General features: G+C 35.5%; 1 protein-coding gene across 13 annotated transcripts in view; it reads right to left on the reverse strand.

Annotated features, from left to right (window-relative positions):
• NEB (nebulin) overlaps window positions 1–19,178 on the reverse strand; it is a 619,289-nt gene that overhangs the window by 242,928 nt on the left and 357,183 nt on the right. For all 13 annotated transcript variants that reach the window (XM_044074886.1, XM_044074893.1, XM_044074887.1 and 10 more), the window contains 6 exons: window positions 16,757–16,858; window positions 16,416–16,523; window positions 14,864–15,175; window positions 7,214–7,318; window positions 1,481–1,585; window positions 932–1,036 (listed from right to left, as the gene is read on the reverse strand). In XM_044074886.1, the coding sequence (XP_043930821.1) occupies window positions 932–1,036; window positions 1,481–1,585; window positions 7,214–7,318; window positions 14,864–15,175; window positions 16,416–16,523; window positions 16,757–16,858 (837 nt within the window). The remainder of the gene's footprint in view (window positions 1–931; window positions 1,037–1,480; window positions 1,586–7,213; window positions 7,319–14,863; window positions 15,176–16,415; window positions 16,524–16,756; window positions 16,859–19,178) is intronic.

Below are 19,178 nucleotides of genomic sequence, written 5' to 3' on the forward strand. Positions count from 1 at the left end.
ATTGGTGGGACAGATTTATGTCCCAGAGACTCCCCCATCTGTGAAATAGACTCCCTCTCCACGTCAAGCAGAATACCTTATTATCCCTTTTCAAATGCAACCTGGATAACTGGATGGCAAACAGAAAATACAACCCTGTGATTCCACCCGTGTCCCTGCTGGACAAGGGCTTTGGGTGCTGACATGTCTAAACATGGGCTAAACTCTTGGCTATGCTTATAAGGGCCTCAGGGCCAATAGGCTAGTAAACTCCTATGATCCTATGATCATCATTATCACCATCACCATCATCATCATCATCATCATCACCATCATATGCACAAAAGGATTTTGTCACCATCACCATCACCATCATCATCATCACCATCATATGAGCAAAATGATCTCATCATCATCACCATCATAGTCACAGAAGGATCTTGTCATGATCATCACCATCATATGCACAGAAGGATCTTGTCATCATAATCATCATCATCATCATCATCACCATCACTATCGTCATTGCCATCATATTCACAGAAGGATATTGTCATCATCTTCATTATTATCATCATCATCATATGCAAAGAAGGATCTTGTCATCATCATTATCATCATCATCACCATCACTATCATCATTACCATCATATGCACAGAAGAATCTTGTCATCATCTTCATTATTATCATCATCATCATATGCACAGAAGGATCTTGTCATCATCATCATCCTCATCATCATATGCACAGAAGAATCTTGTCATCATCATCATCATCATCAATACCATCATATGCACAGAAGGATCTTGTCATCATCATCATCATCAACATATGTGCAGAAGGATGAGTCATCTGAGTTTTGCTGTTATATACTATCAAAAAGCGTCTTGTAGGAATTCATTTACTATAGATACATCAAGTATTATCATTCTATGTAAATGCATTACTTACCTTGCTGAAAATCTTTGCTACGTCTCTTGAATGGGCCAGATGAAGATCATCAGGAGCTCCAATATACTTTCCTTTGTCATGGTAGAAGGTCTCTTTGTATTTAAGCTGCAAAGTAAATGGATAACAGTATTACATCTATTTATGTATTAATTCAGTGTTGAACTGTCTGCATCTGCGTTCCACAAAGAGATCTTCTACAGATGAACCCCATGGAGAAAAGGTATGGGGTATTAATTATAGATAACATCATAAGAGCTTACTGTGATTGTCATTTACATTACTATATGTAGATGGGTGACACAAAAAGTGATATTGGTATCAAATGGCTGTCCTTTTTGGTTCTTCACAAAAATCTCTACTATGGATGGCATTAAAGATAATATGAATTTAGTCTCTCCAGAAATCACGTTGGGCATACTGAAGTAAGAGTTATAAAATACCTTAATTCCCCACAGTTAAATGAATTTCACATTAAATATTTCCAAATATTAAATATAACTGATCCGGGCAACCATTTGACACCCAGTGAACTGACTGATAAATACTCACATCACTTAGGTTGGCAGTGTTAACCTTTGCCAAGACAATTTCTGGAAGATCAACCACTGGTGTAAATTTAGCAAAATTATCCACAGCATCCTTCTTGTATTCTCTCTGAAAAAAAAAAAGAAAGTGAGTATTAGAAACTTTTCTTAAGCATTTAGTTAAACAAAATTAATTTTTGTTTAGTTCGCCCATCCAAATCCCCTTCTAAAGTCCTACAACATTATCAACAGTTTTTACTAACTGGATGTGCAGTGACCTTTTCCTTCCAAAACCACATACTTATCTCACTTTTGTTGTATTTCTTAAGCTGTGGCTATAACAAGTACTTTCAGGAAAAGTCCAGTTTTCTGGTTAACAACATAAATAAATAAAACAAATACTCCAAGAGGACTTCTCTGTCCACAGACGCCAACTAGAAACTGAAGTATGTGACTGCAATTTTGCATCATTTGCTATTGGACTTTCAAACAACGTCCACAATGTCGCTGTTTTTCAGCATTTAAAATAGTAGCTTTAGACAAGATCTATGACTTTGCCATTTCCTAACTTTTTTGTTACTGCCTTTCGGCATGCCTTGTATGCAGCTGTTTCATTAACTATTAGACTGCCATAATACATCTGTGTAATATGTGATAATGGACCTTATGATATATGTTCCACAGATTTATTTATAAATCAGAGATAACTGCCAGATATGAGCCAACATTTAATTAATGTGATAATTGCTTATTTAAAGCTTTGCAGTTTCAGTATTTATTGTGGCAAACTATGAATGGGTTCCTGTCTCTAGATTATGTCATTGCAATCACAGAATGATATGTGCGTTATCATGGGATGATATATACGTTATCATGGGATGATATATGCGTTATCATGGAATGATATGTGCGTGTGCTTTTCCAATTTGCATTCCTTAGTTTATGTTGTAGGATCATAAGAGGGCTAAGTTTGAAGTGTGGGGTAAAATTTTCCACCAATTTCATGCTTAAGTCACATTTTGGGAGTAAAGGCCTCAGTACTTAGAAAATGTTCAGTATGTGGATATGGTTAAAATGATACTCTGTAGTCTATAAAACATTACTTCATATTTCAAAAGCATATGCATTATATTAATGTTTTATTTTGTCTGACATTTGTTTCCAATGCTTTAACTTTTATTTCATTAGTGAAATACATTTTGTCTGTGAGTTGTTCGAATAATGCAAAAAGAGGAAACACTTCTACAAACAATTCATCTGTGGTTGAAAGCAATCATCCAAGAGTGTTTTCTGTTTTTATGTCAGAAAGAATCTATCTGTCTACCTATTTATGTGTATGCATGTCTCTCTCTCTCTCTCTCTCTCTCTATATATATATATATAGTGTGTGTGTATATATATACATATATATTTGTGCGTGTGCATATATATATATATATATATATATATATATATATATATAAGTATATATATGTATATATATATATATATATATATATATATATATATATATATATACATACACACATGTCTAAATATATATATTATATATATATGTGTATATATATATATATATATATATATATATATATATATATATATATATGGGTCCCCTTCATAGAGGACAAGGAGATCTGGTGGTGGAATGATGAAGTACAGGAGAGTATACAGAGAAAGAGGTTGGCGAAGAAGAAGTGGGATTGTCAGAGAGATGAAGAAAGTAGATGAGAGTATAAGGAGATGAGGTGCATGGCAAAGAGAGAGGTGGCGAAGGCTAAGGATAAGGCATATGAAGAGTTGTATAAAAGGTTGGACACTAAGGAGGGAGAAAAGGACCTGTACAGATTGGCTAGACAGAGGGACCAAGATAGTAAAGATGTGCAGCAGGTAAGGGTGATAAAGAATAATGAGAGAAATGTACTCATAAGCGAGGAGAGTGTGTTGAGCAGATGGAAAGAGTACTTTGAGGGGCTGATGAATGAAGAGAATGAGAGGGACAGAAGGTTGGATGATGTGCGGATAGTGAATGATGAAGTGCAGTGGATTAGCAACGAGGAAGTAAGGATAGCTGAAGAGGATGAAGAATGGAAAGGCTGTTGGTCCAGATGACATACCTGTGGAAGCATGGAGGTGTTTAGGTGAAATAGCAGTGGAGTTTTTAACTAGATTGTTTAATGAAATCTTGGAAAGTGAGAGGATGTCTGAGGAATGGAGAAAAAGTGTTTTGGTACCGATTTTTAAAAATAAGGGTGATGTGCAGAGCTGTAGTAACTACACAGGGATTAAATTGATCAGTCACAGCATGAAGTTATGGGAAAAACTAGTGGAAGCTAGGTTAAGAAGGGAGGTGATGATTAGTGATCAGCAGTATGGTTTCATGCCAGGAAAGAGCACTACAGATGCAATGTTTGCCCTGAGAGTGTTGATGGAGAAGTACAGAGAAGGTCAGAAGGAGTTGCATTGTGTCTTTGTGGATTTAGAGAAAGCATATGATAGGGTGCCTAGGGAGGAGTTGTGGTATTGTATGAGGAAGTCGGGAGTGTCAGAGAAGTATGTAAGAGTGGTACAGGATATGTACGAGGGTAGTGTGACAGCGGTGAGGTCTGCGGTGGGAGTGACAGTTGCATTTAAGGTGGAGGTGGGATTACATCAAGGTTCAGCTCTGAACCCTTTCTTATTTGTAATGGTGATGGACAGGTTGACAGACGAGATCAGAGAGGATTCCCAATGGACTATGATGTTTGCAGATGACATTGTGATCTGTAGTGAGAGTAGGGAAGAGGTGGAGGAGACCCTGGAGAGGTGGAGATATGCTCTAGAGAGAAGAGGAATGAAGGTCAACAGGACTAAGACAGAATATACGTGCGTGAATGAGAGGGAGGATAGAAGAATGGTGAGGATGCAAGGAGTAGAGGTAGTGAAGGTGGATGAGTTTAAATACTTGGGATCAACAATTCAGAGTAACGGTGAGTGTGGAAGAGAGTGAAGAAGAGAGTACAGGCAGGATGGAGTAGGCGGAGAAGAGTGTCAGGAGTGATTTGTGACAGACGAGTACCAGTAAGAGTGAAAGGGAAGTTCTACAAGAGGGTAGTGAGACCAGCTATGTTATATGGGTTGGAGACAGTGGCATTGACAAAAAGGCAGGAGTCAGTGCTTGACGTGGCAGAGCTGAAGATGATAAGATTTGCACTGGGTATGATGAGGATGGACAGAATTAGGAATAAATATCTTAGAGGGTCAACCCAGTTTGGAAGGTTTGGAGACAAAGCCAGAGAGGCAAGATTACGTTGGTTTGGGCATGTGCTGAGGAGGGATGCAGAGTATATTGGGAAAAAGATGCTAAGGATGAAGCTGCCAGGTAACAGGAAAAGAGGAAGGCCTAAGATAAGGTTTATGGATGTGGTGAGAGAGGACATGCAGATGGTTGGTGTGACAGAGCAAGATGCAGAGGACAGGAAGAAATGGAAACAGTTGATCTTCTGTGGTGACCCCTGACGGGAGCAGCTGAAAGAAGAAGAAGATGGGTCCCCTTCATTTGTTTGAACTTTCAAAAGTTCGAAATTCATATGGCTGACACCATATGATCGAACGTTTGAAAGGCCGACAATGAATAGCAGAGATCCTGATACAGCCCAGAGCCAGGAGATTCCCCTTTCCTGCACTGTACTGCAATCTTGGAGTGAGAATATTTAAGGAGCAGGGGGTGTGGGGGGTGCAGGAGGGCTTGACCCCTGCTAAACACAGTTTTAAATAGTTAATACTTGCACTACAGACTGTCGGCCTTTCAAAATGTCAGTCATATGGTGTCAGCCATATGAAAGTTGGCATTTTGAAAGTTCGATAATCTGAAGTAGATCCATATATATATATTTTATATATATATATATATATATATATATATATATATATATATATATATATTAAATTGAGTGATGAGTATTCAGTTTTTATTTTTGGCAAATTACTATAGTGTAATATGTAATGTGACATAACACTGCAGGTATGCCAATAGTTAGAATGTTCTAGGATGTGGATAATAGGGACGTGTTGTGTTTTTTGGCATGAGATTGTGCATTTCTGCATTGGGCACTGGTGGTTCATGTTCCTTTGATTGTGGAGTAAAGCAGGAAGGGTAATTTCCCCTTCCCTGCACTGTTGTGAAACTTCAACGTTAGTATATGTAAAGCTCTGGGAGTTTAGGGTGGCAACACAAATTGTGTTTTTTCCCATGTCATTTTGAATTATATATGTATATATAGTGTAAATGTATCATTAAATATTCAAGTCACTTAGCATGCTTGTGTATGTTGAAAAGTGCACAATCAAGTAGACATATGATGTCTGCACCTCATTTTATCAAATGGCCATAAAATTGAGATGAAAGAAATTGCATCTTCCAGTCTTTACTCATTGTCTTACCCGTCAACCTTCATTTTTGTTTAATACCTTCATCAATGTCATATTACTTGGTACTTGACCTCCTTCTCTCTTTATCTATCTTTCTTTCATTATTTTTTATATTACCATTTAACAATTCAATAGATATACACTTTAGCTAGATATTTACTGATAACAAATGTTTTTAAACCAATTTGTTCTGTTAAGCTCAACTCATCCTGCAGTTCTCCTGGAAACTCAAAAATTGAAAATCATATTGACATTGCTTACCCCTCTGCCATTTAACACATATACACTATCACTAACATTAATACTAATACCAATACTAATACTACTGTTAATATTGATGCAAACACTAATTCTAATACTAATAATGATAATACTAATACCAATACTAATACCAATACTTATACTACTATTAACACTGATCCACAAACACTAATACTACTATTAACACTGAAACGAACACAAACACTAATACTAATACTAATACTAATAATAATGCTAATACTAACACTAATACCAATACTAATGCTAATACCTATACTAATACTACTATTGACACTGATACGAATACTAACACTAATACTAATACTAATGCTGCTACTAATACTAATACCAATACTAATGCTAATATTAATACCAATACTAATACTACTATTAACACTGATACGAACACAAACACTAATACTAATACTACTATTAACACTGATACAAACACTAACACTAATACTAATGCTAATACTAATACTAATATTAATACCAATACTAATACTACTATTGACACTGATACAGATATTAACACTAATACTAATACTAATGCTAATACTAATACCAATACTAATGCTAATATTAATACCAATACTAATACTACTATTAACACTGATACAAACACTAACACTAATACTAATGCTAATACTAATACTAATATTAATACCAATACTAATACTACTATTGACACTGATACAGATATTAACACTAATACTAATACTAATGCTAATACTAATACCAATACTAATGCTAATATTAATACCAATACTAATACTACTATTAACACTGATACAAACACTAACACTAATACTAATGCTAATACTAATACTAATATTAATACCAATACTAATACTACTATTGACACTGATACAAATATTAACACTAATACTAATAGTAATACTAATGCTAATACTAATACCAATACTAATGCTAATATTAATACCAATACTAATACTACTATTAACTCTGATACGAACACAGACACTAATACTAATACTAATATTAATACTACTATTAACACTAACACTAACATTATCTGTTCATTTTAGAAATGTATGTTATTCCCAATTTCCATGCCAGCTATACTTACAGCATTCACAAGGGCCTGAGCATTTCTAACTTTCACATGTTCCACTGAATCTGCAGCACTCCATCCACAACCACGAAGCCATTCAAGATCGGACCTGTACACAGCCTAGAGGAGAAAAAAAAACACAAGTTAAACTATAAATTGAGGAAAGGATATAGAAGACACAGAGTAACTAAATGGTAAATAAAATGTTCTTAATGTACTGCAAATAAAGGAATCTATGAAACATAGTAGGTTGGACACTTGTCTCATAAATGTACACCTCCCAAAGTACTGTAAAGATCAAACTATTACTGAGTATTTACTTAGTTATCTAATTTAATTAAAAGAGTTAGCTTCATTGGGCCCAGAATATCTTTAAGAGAAGGAGCTGCTGAAAGAGGTGCCTAATTATAATGCTGGTATCATTAGTGAAAGTAGAGGGCTACATCAAGCAAAGTTTCTACGGATGGACGAGGTATGAAGAACTGATAGTCAAGGGATGGAGATCCTACTGCATGAGTTCCTTCCAACACTGTGTGCAGGTTAATTCATAAACTGGACTGAAAAAAAATGGCTTTTCATCTGAAAAACAATGATTAAAAATTACACTTGATCATCATGTGAAGAAAAATCAACAAAACTGTTTTGTGGGAACAAAGGGCTCCCCAACAGCCCCTTGCAAGAGAATGCAAACCCTGCACCTCCTCTGCTATCATAATTTACTCTGATTTCACAGTAGTTTTGGGGAAAGGAGATTCCCCACCCAGTAGTCTAGAGTTTGGATGAAAATTTTACTCAGATAACCCATATGATAAGAGTATAGGTTAACTGAAAGACATATTCCCAGAATAAAGTAAACTTCTAATTTCTATAATACTTCTAATGAAGGTAGAAGGCTGCATGCAAGCACTTAGGAAACAAAGTGTGAAAGAGCACACACACATGCCAACTCCAGACTAGACATCCTTTGGGAATGTTTAGGGTGTGACAAACACCCTATACTGGCTTCACTTCCAAACCATCTAACAACTGTTTTTATTTCCCTCAGCCAAGGTTTCATTTGTTCTATCAATTTGTTTTCAGTGAAAATCTATCATTTAAACTCTTGTTAGTGAGCAGCTAATCTCCAAAAGATTTTACAACCTACCTTAGTGTATTTTTTAATTTTATTTCAGAGTTAGTTGTATTAGCTAAGGGGTACAAGACAGGATACTCCCTGCACTGAAAATATGAGATTGGGGGCTTTTCTCCCATATAAAATTAGTTTCAGGGAGTGACTGTTTTCTTAGTCAACCCTTTGGAGTAGATCCATCTCTAATGAAAGTGAAACATCAGAATGAAAAATACCCTTTAGTAATCCAACATCATGATGTCATAAGGCTGATTGTTCTTTTAACTAGAGGACTCATCTGAAGAAGACTAAAGTTAGGGCAAGGGGCGCAAAATGAGTGATAGAAGCAAATGAATTAAATAGTCTGTTAAGGGGACAGGAGTGCTAAGTTGTAGCAAAGGGTAATCAGAGTTAGCTTCAAACACATCTCTGAATTTATGCCTAGGCTTCCCTTTAAAGGTAACTAAAATTGTTTATGAGTTCTCTCCTGTATGTTTACAAATTACAAATCCTGCTGCTTGAATGTGTTTTCATCTGTGTATTTGTGAGAACAAAACTACCACTACTTTCATCTGGTGAAATGTTTTATCTTCCATTTTGATATCACTCAGATTCAGTGGCTCAGCAGGTAGAACACTTATGCTTGATGCTATTATAATTAGATAGCTGTGGTTGTGGGTTCTATCCTCACATATGAAGTTTGGATTCATGTCTCATTGCTGACCATGCAGAATAACAGATGGTGCACTCCTGGTATGCCATCTTTTGAATTAAACATCAAAACATGGTACCCTCTGCCTGAACTGAGGGTAGCTCAGGTGTATATTAAAGATTCAGTGGCACCTATCAAAGAAACACTAGGAAAACTTTTCTTGTATGTTAATCAGATTCATGCAGGTCATTATAAATATCCTCCCTAAACTCCCCAGTAAATAGACCATATGCCTAGTGGAAACAACCAAGTTAGGAGGAACTGAATAAATAAATATATTGTACTGTCTAAGTTATTACAGAAAACTTATTTATAAACTTGTAAGTCACAAGCCAGTCTCTGGTGCAACATCCAGGACTGTTCTGCTGTTATTGGCCTATATTCTTTATCAAAACCTTCTTATCATCTAAAGGATAATGTCACCTGAAATATACTTACAAGTGACTTTTGTCTGTAAAAATAAAATCTTATTTGTATGACCACTTCAAAAGGTTTAATACAGTTGCTCAAAAATAAGATCAATTGGTTTAATTTTGCTAGTGACAATTCACAGAATTTGACATTTGTCAAATGCCATGCAAAATGGCAGCATCTAATGTGAGCTGTATCCCTGAATAGCAATTCTGATAGGATGCAGTGCCACTCCAAATATAATGAAAGCCCTTATTTTGAATCTCTTTAAACAGTTTAAATGCCCCATGAATTCAAATGCAAAGAACCCAACATGTATTATATCTGCTCTGCTTTATAAATTCAACTCTGAAGCCACGGTACCTCACAGAAAATGTGGCGTAATCAGTGTCAGTAGCACAACAGGTAGCACACACACATTTGATGCAGAAGGCTGTGGGTTCTGTTCTCACACCAGGTATATCAATTACTGACACTGCAGTGCAACATAAGGGGGTGCTGTACTCCTGCGTGTGTCATCCTTTGGATGAAATGTTAAAGCAAGTTCTCATCTGCTTGAGACAGTAGCAGCTCAGGTGGATGTAAGAGACCCCATGACATCTATCAAAATGAGTAGGAGAGGTTCCCTGATACCCTGGCCAAATTTCCCTACTAGTATTAATACCAGCTCAGGTCTTTCCTGAACAACAACAAAAAAAATATGCAGATATAAGTGTCAGCATTTTTATAAATCATTAAGATTCAATGTCAGGGGTTGACAACATTGTCAACATGCTTATTAGATTTGATAACTGTTCTCCTCCATGGCCATCAAACCCATAACCCATACTGGCCATTTGTTCCCAACATCTGGCATCCTAGAGCACCAAGTGACGGACACAACAGCTAGTTATCACGGACATCATCTAGCCAGGGTTTAGAACTTCTTTTTCCTTATGCAACACTAGTTATGGGTGAGAATTCTTCTAACAATGTGGTTAAACAGTTTTTTGAAGAAAGGGCACAAAGGGCTAGCAACCCGTTTGCTAAGTTGGACATACAAATGTTTCCAATATACCATCAGAGGTGCAGTCATTAATATAACATTTTGAAATTCAGCAAGAAAAGAACACTGTCAGGTTGAAAGATTGATTTTTAAAGAAACATGGTGTCACTTTAATTTATTGGGATTGCAGCATTACTTTGAACTTGATATCTTACTAAGAGGTTTTAAAGTCCCGCTACTCCCTTTGACATTGCTGACCCAATTGAAAAAGTGTTCAGAGAGAGGTGGCTGTCAGCAGCACATAAGTGTGCAATGGAATGGGTAACCATTCTTATCGAAAGGGATAAGATACAACATAAAAAATTAAAGGAAGAAGTAACAAAGATGCATAATGAGATCCTAGGGAAAATAGGGTCGATGACAATGACTGATGTGTTTAAAAATATGCATAATAAGCTAAGCAAATATGAAAAAGAACAAATTGATGGTAAATTGGGAAAAACTAAGCGAGATATTCATGACTATAACAATGGGAGGGCCTTTTTGTGGCACTCCAACAATAATAAAAAAATCAGGTTGGCAATCCAATGATTTGCATGTGAATGAAGGTAAATGCAAACAACAGTCTGTTTCTTTTGCTTCTTCCAAGGAAGCTGGATATACGACGGACTCAGAAAATGATAGCCAGATGTTTCCTCCTCTTCTGGCTGCACAAGAGCCTGTCATGCACGAACAACGCTTTCGGAACAATAATGAAACGGGGAAGAACTTTAAGAAGCGAGGAGCATTTCAGGGACAACAACAACAAATGGATGGACATTTTAAACAACTGCCTAAGCCAGGTAGATGGCAATGATTTTATTTTTCATAATTGTGTAGTGGATTTAACAGGTTGTTCCTTGACAGAGGAACAAGTGAATGTATTAAATTTGGGATTAAAATTTATCCTGACGGTTATACCAAGGTTACATGTGATAAAACAGGAAATTTTTCAGCTGGTACGAAAATTGCATCTTAAATGGGTTTTTTTTGCATTCTGTAATACATCCGAAAATAATGATGTTAGTGATGAGGAAAGTTTTCATTCATGTTTGTCTGATGTAGATGACTAAGAAGTGAACGCAAATGCGTACTGTTTGTTGAATGACAAGAATGTATGCTTTAAAAGTACTTTTATTCCTCCCTACACAAACTAATGTGTTAAATTTTTTTGCAGAAATGGTAAAATTTGCTGTAGAACACTTGTACAGTGATTTTTTTTTGTTAGGAAGATTGAAATAAGTTACAATTTAACTAAACGGGAATGGAAGTCTCTAAAGGATTTGGCAAAAAGGAAGGACCTAATTATTAAACCAGTGGACAAGGGTAACAAAATTGTAGTGATGTATCACACACAATATTTACAGATGTGTATGGAACATTTACAAGATAATACTGTGCATGAAGTAAGTAGTATGGAAATTTATCTAAGGGCAGGTGAAAGATTTAGACAGCTGGTAAATAAGGGACATCAATTAGGATATATTACAGATCAAATGGCCAAGAAAGAATGTAATTTAGAAAATATAGGTATGGCCACATTCTATTGCCTCCCTAAGCTGCACAGGAATGAAAAAAGCCCCCCAGGGAGACCAATAGTGTCAGCAGTTAAATATTTCCTGCATAATATAGGTATTATCTTGCATAACTTTCTACTCCCTTATGTGATAAAACATCAGTCATACATTAGGGACTCCTTTGACTTCCTTCAAAAAATAGATACTGTGCAGTGGAACCCAAATATGTATTGGGTATCTATTGATGTAAAAAGTTTGTACACCAATATTAAACCTTAAGATGGAATAGCAGCTATTTTTTGGAAGATACTCCAGTATGTAATTATGTTATAGAATTGTTGCAATTTTGTCTTTTAAATAACTGTTTTAGTTTTAATAATGTAATATACCATCAATTACAAGGCACTGCCACGGGGACATATTTTGCCCCCATGTATGCCAATTTATTTATGGGAAAATTTGAAATGGATTATGTTTATAAACATTCTTTTTACCAGCAATATGTTATATCTTACTTCCGATATATTGATGATTTAATATTTATATGTGAGAATGGAAAACAGTATGTTCAGGAATTTATAAAGCACTTGCATTGTAATGAACATGGGCTGCAGTTCAATGGTTTACAATGTGGTGAAACAGTGAATTTTTCGGATTTATGTTTATGTGGGGGTAGTGATCAGTTCATTAAAACTTCCATACATCGAAAATTTATGGCTGGAAGTTAATTTCTGCATGGCACTACTTGTCATCCAGCACATACAGTTCAAGCTCTTCCTTATGGAGAATTGTTGAGGGTTTGCAGAATTTGTAATTGTTATTTAGATTTAGAGAAAGAGATCAAACAAACAATGGTGATGTTTGTACAAAGGGGATATAATAAAGAAACTTTAAATATGGCAGTTAATAAGATTTGCTCTACCAAACAAAGGGGAAATAAATTAAATGTAGAGTTACCTAATAAGAATGAAGAAGACAAAATAATCTTTGTAACTACATATAATATTTTAAGTGATAAAGTTAAGGATGTTATTATTAATCACTGGGATTTTTTTGCAAAAAGATGCTTTGTTATGAAAAACCATAAATAAGAAAGTATATATGTCATATAAGAGAGGACAGAATTTGAAGGATATGTTGGTTAGAGCTTATTTTATATCACCTGAAGTTAGCTTTTTTCTGTCTCCAAGATTAAATGGAACAGTGACCTGTAACAGTTGCAGTGTATGTAGACATATAGTGTCCACATTTACTATGATAAACAAAAAGAAATTTGCTGTTAATGGCCACTATGGATGTAACACGGAAGGCATTATTTATTGTCTGAGATGTCCCTGCAACCTATACTATATAGGACAAAGTAAAAGAAAGTTTAAGGTGCGGTTGCAGGAGCACATCAGAGATGTTAAAAAGAATAGAGCTGAAAGCTCTATAGCTATGCACTTCTTTGAAAAACATAATGGTGACCACACCTTATTGCAGGCTACTGTTTTAGAAAAAGTTTTTGTTAAAACTGGAGACAAAGGTTTGTTAAAAAACATGCTGTTAACAAAAGAAGCAATATATATTTTAAAGAAGGACTTAATTTACAGTTGGACTGGAAGTGTTTAATTTGATTGTTTTATTGTATAATTGGATAATTAATTAACAGTGGGCATGTATATAGGGAAGGCTTTTTATGTATTGTGTATAACTTCTTGAAGCCTGTTTGGCCGAGACGCTAAAGTGCAATAAACGAGTGGAACGGAGCCTGCAGTTGCTTTTTTATTTTCAACTTACTTTTCTGAATTCTTGGATTCAGTGTTTGCTGTGGTTTTGACCAGTTATGCTGCTGCCTATGCAAGTTAGGTCTTCCACACATTTGCATTCTCCAACTACAGAACAACACACTCTTTGGAGGTCTTACATTTCAAGAGTTTCAGATGGCAAGAGCTACAGAGACTGGTCCTTTCCCAGGTGTAGCACTTGCAACAGGACTCCACCAATATCCTCCACATAGGATAGGTGAGGTAGCATCAGTCATTCATTACCATCCTTCACCTATTGGATCAAATTCTGATCATCTGGGGTATAGTCAGGGTTCAGATAGTTCTAAGTCAACAACACACCTGGCACCACTGAGGATATCCTTCTAAGTAGCGTTATGAATTTTGTAAAGTCTCCATTTACTGACTGAGATTTTCTGAAATAAATGGCAAAAGGAGATGTTAATGGTACACTGGAAATGTTAACTACTGAGAGACAACCTACTTCCTCAAGACTGGGGCAACTAATAACTTGCTTGAAAAATGCTTCCAATAAGGACACAAGCCAGAGCCATCAGAAATAACTCTCACCTGGCACAGCAGTGTCTTCTCAAGGTATGCCAAGCAGCCATGCATTATATTTGGAACGTCAACCACAACAGAGGAAGTGAAGAACAAAACCCTGAGCACAAATGCTATCAGAGATATATGATATAGTTCTAAGGCCCAAGGCATCACATGACAATGGGATTCCTTAACATAACAAGAGACTGATAGTCTCTTGTTAGCAGAGGATTGTAATCTACTTCATAAAAACTACAGGAACAAATTAAATTGTCATGGTGTAACATACTGAAATGTATTAATTTAGGGATGCTGTTGTAGAAAGGACCATGTGGTCTCTCTTTTAAACAGTATCACACTGCAAAGTATGCGATTGCTTTTTTAACTGGAGAAGGTGGTGTCATTTGTAACTAATCTAAACATGTTATTTTTAATTTTTATGTTCCTATATTTACAATGGTGTTGTTAAAGATGTACAAATATGCCTTGTGTCACATCACAAACACCTATTAATAGTCATACACAGGTAAACTGTATCTTATGACACACACTAGACAAAAAATGAACACAACAGAAATGCTTACATCACTCTGTAGCTCATAGGCCTTCTTGGCTTGGATGACATCATTTTGATCTGGTAAACAAGTCCACTGGTGCAGGTAAGTACGGTAGTCAATGTCGCTAACTAAGGTCTGGCATTTCTTGGCCAACAAGACACCAAGCATGTCCACAGGTGATTGGAACTTCGTCTTATACTTCTCAAATTCTTTCTTATATAATCGGTCATTCTGCATTTCAGCCACGTGTTTGAACCACACCAGTTTTGGATCATCTTTGAAGGTTTTGACACCAACATAGTGGCCAAGCTGTTTCACATGTTCAGCTTTGTATTTCAGCTAAAGTAAAATTAAATCATGTTAAAAATCTGTTACAATCAAATGAAACAGCCTCACACTAACTTTAGGAAAGTTAAAGTAATCATTGAATATGCAATTATTATTAATTATCTGTAGAAAAAAAGGAAATGGAGTAGATTTCAGACACCAGTGTTTCACAAAATGATATTTCAGTGTAAATTAGCTGTGTTTTTTTTATGAGTACATGATTTAAGCATTATGTAAAAAAAAATCAATTCAGGACATTGGCGATCATCATTTGGCAATTATTAAACCAAATGATTGCAGACCATGATGTATTCAGTATAAGGAGAATTTGTTATGGTACAATAAAAAGGCAAACATTAGGGGCAGAGAATTATCAATTGGAATGCTTTGGTTAACTTTAGAAAGGGAGTGCCACACAGGTACAAAAACACAACAGTTATAATAAATAGTTGCATCAGAGTCTAAATTAAAATTCATAACACCTATTAAAAAAACCGAAGTACAAGGCTAGGTTTTTTGCTAGGATTCATTGCATCACAAAAAAAGTAGGTGATCGTCCCACTGTATATGTCTTGGGTTAGAAGCAAATAGATGGCAGGATTCATTGAGATAACTTTTCTGAATTAAAGAACAACTCTACCACAATGCTTTTTCTGTCTATTCACTCAGAACAGTTGCACAAAGTGTACACACGGTATATACTTTGTGGTAACCTTTATGAATCCCCCCCCCCCCAAGAGCTTCCAGGTATAATAAGGGCTCAAATTATGATAAGTAATGTAGAAAGTGGCAAGGAATGCAGATGGTTAAGGGGCGGTTCCATAGGTAGGCAAAATTCTTAAATTCTGCTATTAAATCAGCAGTAGCAGCACTTACATGATATACTGGGAGGTACGAAAGCATCGTATATGGGTAGGCAGTTGCGATGACTACACATACACAGCCAAAGAGATATAGCAGTGTTTGATTCTAACTATTGAAGTCATGGTGTTTCAATATTTAATACAGTATATAATACCACAGCCTTAATAATCATATCAAATATCAATCTGACCTTGGGAGCAAAATATGTTTAGATGGTCAGTGTGACTGTTCCAGGACTGCTGCCCTTTTATATCAAGGTAAATACCTCTAAGGGGAAAGATTACGTATTTAAGGGATCAGGTGTAACACCTTTAGTCAACAGTTTACAAGAAAGCTTCAGACATGTTTAGAGAAGAAAGAGAAGGCTACATTTCTGTTGGTTCTTTACCTCACTCTGAACTGCGTCTGAATGCTTAGCATGTCGGAGGCCAACTGCATCAGCAGGAATGTGGTAGCAGATAGCTTTTTCTTTGTCCCATTCATCTTTGTACAGTTTCTGAAAACAATCATACAGACATATATCAGAAAAAGTAACTGAAAACTTAAAATGTCTGAGCAAGGCAAGCACTTCATTTAAGCAAATTATGTAGCGTATAGTTTATTCTTTAACCAAGATCAGAAATGTTGAAATAGTAAAAACACTGTGGAATATTCAAAACCAGGATCAAAAAACATGAGACAGAAAAAATTGTAAAAATATATATAAAGTTTCAGTATATTGTTACTCACCTGATTGATATTCTTTGCAGCCTCTCGTGCCATAGCAAAGTGTGGTGTATCAACCATTGTATATTTAACTTTATCTCTGTTCCAAGCTTCACGGTACTTGTACTGTCAAAAACATATAAAAATACAACACATCAGTGCACATCTAAATAACTGTGTAAAATTTAGCTCATATATTTTTATCTTTGATTCCCTTAGGAGAGTGCATTGGGCCTCAACAATAAAACAATTTTTTTAGGTAGTACAGTTCAGTGTGTGTTGTCCTCACAAACAAGAAGTTCTGCCTGATCTGAGCCTTCTGCTTGGCTTACTTTAATCATCTCTCAGGTGATGATCCAGTTTATATCCACAGGAAACACTGGGTTGCTTGTGTATCAATCTGGGGCAATAAAATTGTCTGGTGAAAAATATTTGACATGGAAGTTATGTTGTAATATTTTTATGTAATTATAATACTTGCAGTGACACATAATTTGATAAGAAGCCCCCAGAAATAAACTGTATCAAATATCCAAAAAAAGTCTGGAAAAATGTTTTGACAAGTTTGTGACAATAGAAATTTAGATCTATGAACTGCAATAGAACTTATGAATGCCTTCAAGGCATATACATATATATATGTATATATATATATATATCAGGTGATCTGCAGAAATTGTACTAACATTGACTGAACAGAATGTGCTGGATAAGATATTTGATAATCATGTTCTTCAAAAGAACCAAAAGATCTTGACTACCAGAGAAAATGGTATTGCTTGGCAATTTTCTGGATTTGTTTTGGAGCTATTCATGAAAGCTGCGTATGAAGGATGGAGCCAGAGTCCAGAGCATGCATTAAATAAAAATCAGTTTATTAAAAATAAAAATACGGATCATTAAGCACTTTCATCCCACACACTTCCCGGGACTTCATTAGAACACATATAGAACAAGTCAACTTCCTTTATATAAATTCATTGACCTCACTTCCTGAAAACACTTAATGATCCTTAAAGGTATACTGCACCTTTATAATTTCATAGCTTTGTTTTGGACTAAACCTCAACAGTTGTGTACATATTAAAATACCCAACTTACAAAATCAACTTGTCACTTGTTTGAGAGTATCTTAGTTTTTTAGAAATGGGTATAGAACAATATATTAATAATTTATAAATAATAAATGTAAATGCTGAAGATTTCCATTATCTTATTGATAGAATACTAATTAGTTCAATGAATAAAATCCAAAATAAAAATAAACATAAAATTCATGAAACCTTTGCTGATCTTAACTGAAGTACTGGTTTAACAGACACACATTCATTCAGTCTAAGGTAGCTGCTGGCTTTCAATTTGAGTTGCCAGAGAAGCTCTCTGTACTCCAACTTGGTCTCCGATGCAGTTCCTCTTAGGTCCCTAGGTACCTTTTCAAGTATGCCATATCAAAACTACTGAAAATTAGTAACATTTAACAAAGGTTTGTATAGTGTGCTGCTGGATTTTTTCTTAGTTATGTCATAATTATGCTCATAGCTTATCTTTCCGAGCAGTCATTCAGTTTTGTCCACATAAAAACATAGATGTCCTCTGAACGTATTGCCACACAAGCAACCCCTGATCTTAAACAATTTCCATTTTATAATGTAAGGGCTATGCTCAGATTATTTTCAAGGGTTATTTTTTCACCTTCAAATATATATATAGTCATTGCTTACAAGAACCACACTGTTAGTGTCCTTCTTTAATCCATGGTCAACAAAATCTACTTATCTAGTTCTGCTCTCTTCAAACAAACACTTAACATTACTTGCCATCTTATAAACAAAATTTGTTTTTCCCCCACTGTATTGAACACTAAGTTGTTACCTTTCATAATTATCCAATTTTTCTCTAAAATGTTTTAGTCTCCTTCATTCTTCCATTATATTGACCACAAAATTTGCCACCTTTTGTGTCCCTCAGTTGTGAGAGCTTATGTATCACAGAGATAAGATGTTTAGGTGGGGAGAAGTCCTACCTGATCATGATAGATAACCAAATTAAGTGTTTGTAGGGAAGAGACTTATCTTTACTGTTCTTTACATTCACTGTCTTGGAGATGCTTATTCAGCTCAGACTTTATAGAAATGGACACTAAGACCTTGGTCTTGATTGTAGAGCCACAATGACAGTTTGACCCTAGGGAGATCTGTTTGATAGAACCCAGTCATTAAGCCTTCTGAAGGTTTCCATGATGCAGTTACATGACACTTATGTTAGCCCCTGTTTTTATCTGCTCACCCTTTTTGTAACTGATTTGGCTCAGTTTAAAGTGTCCCTAAATTTTCCATACTAACATCAGTACTTACATTCTACATTTCTGGGCATCTCATGATGCCTAAAGTTGCTGCACAAGGGAGGAATTTTTACTACTCCTCACTTGGGAGTGACCTTAGCATCT

The sequence above is a fragment of the Protopterus annectens genome, chromosome 6.part0 (assembly GCF_019279795.1).
Source record: "Protopterus annectens isolate FY-2018-M chromosome 6.part0, PAN1.0, whole genome shotgun sequence".
Lineage (NCBI taxonomy): Eukaryota > Metazoa > Chordata > Ceratodontiformes > Protopteridae > Protopterus > Protopterus annectens.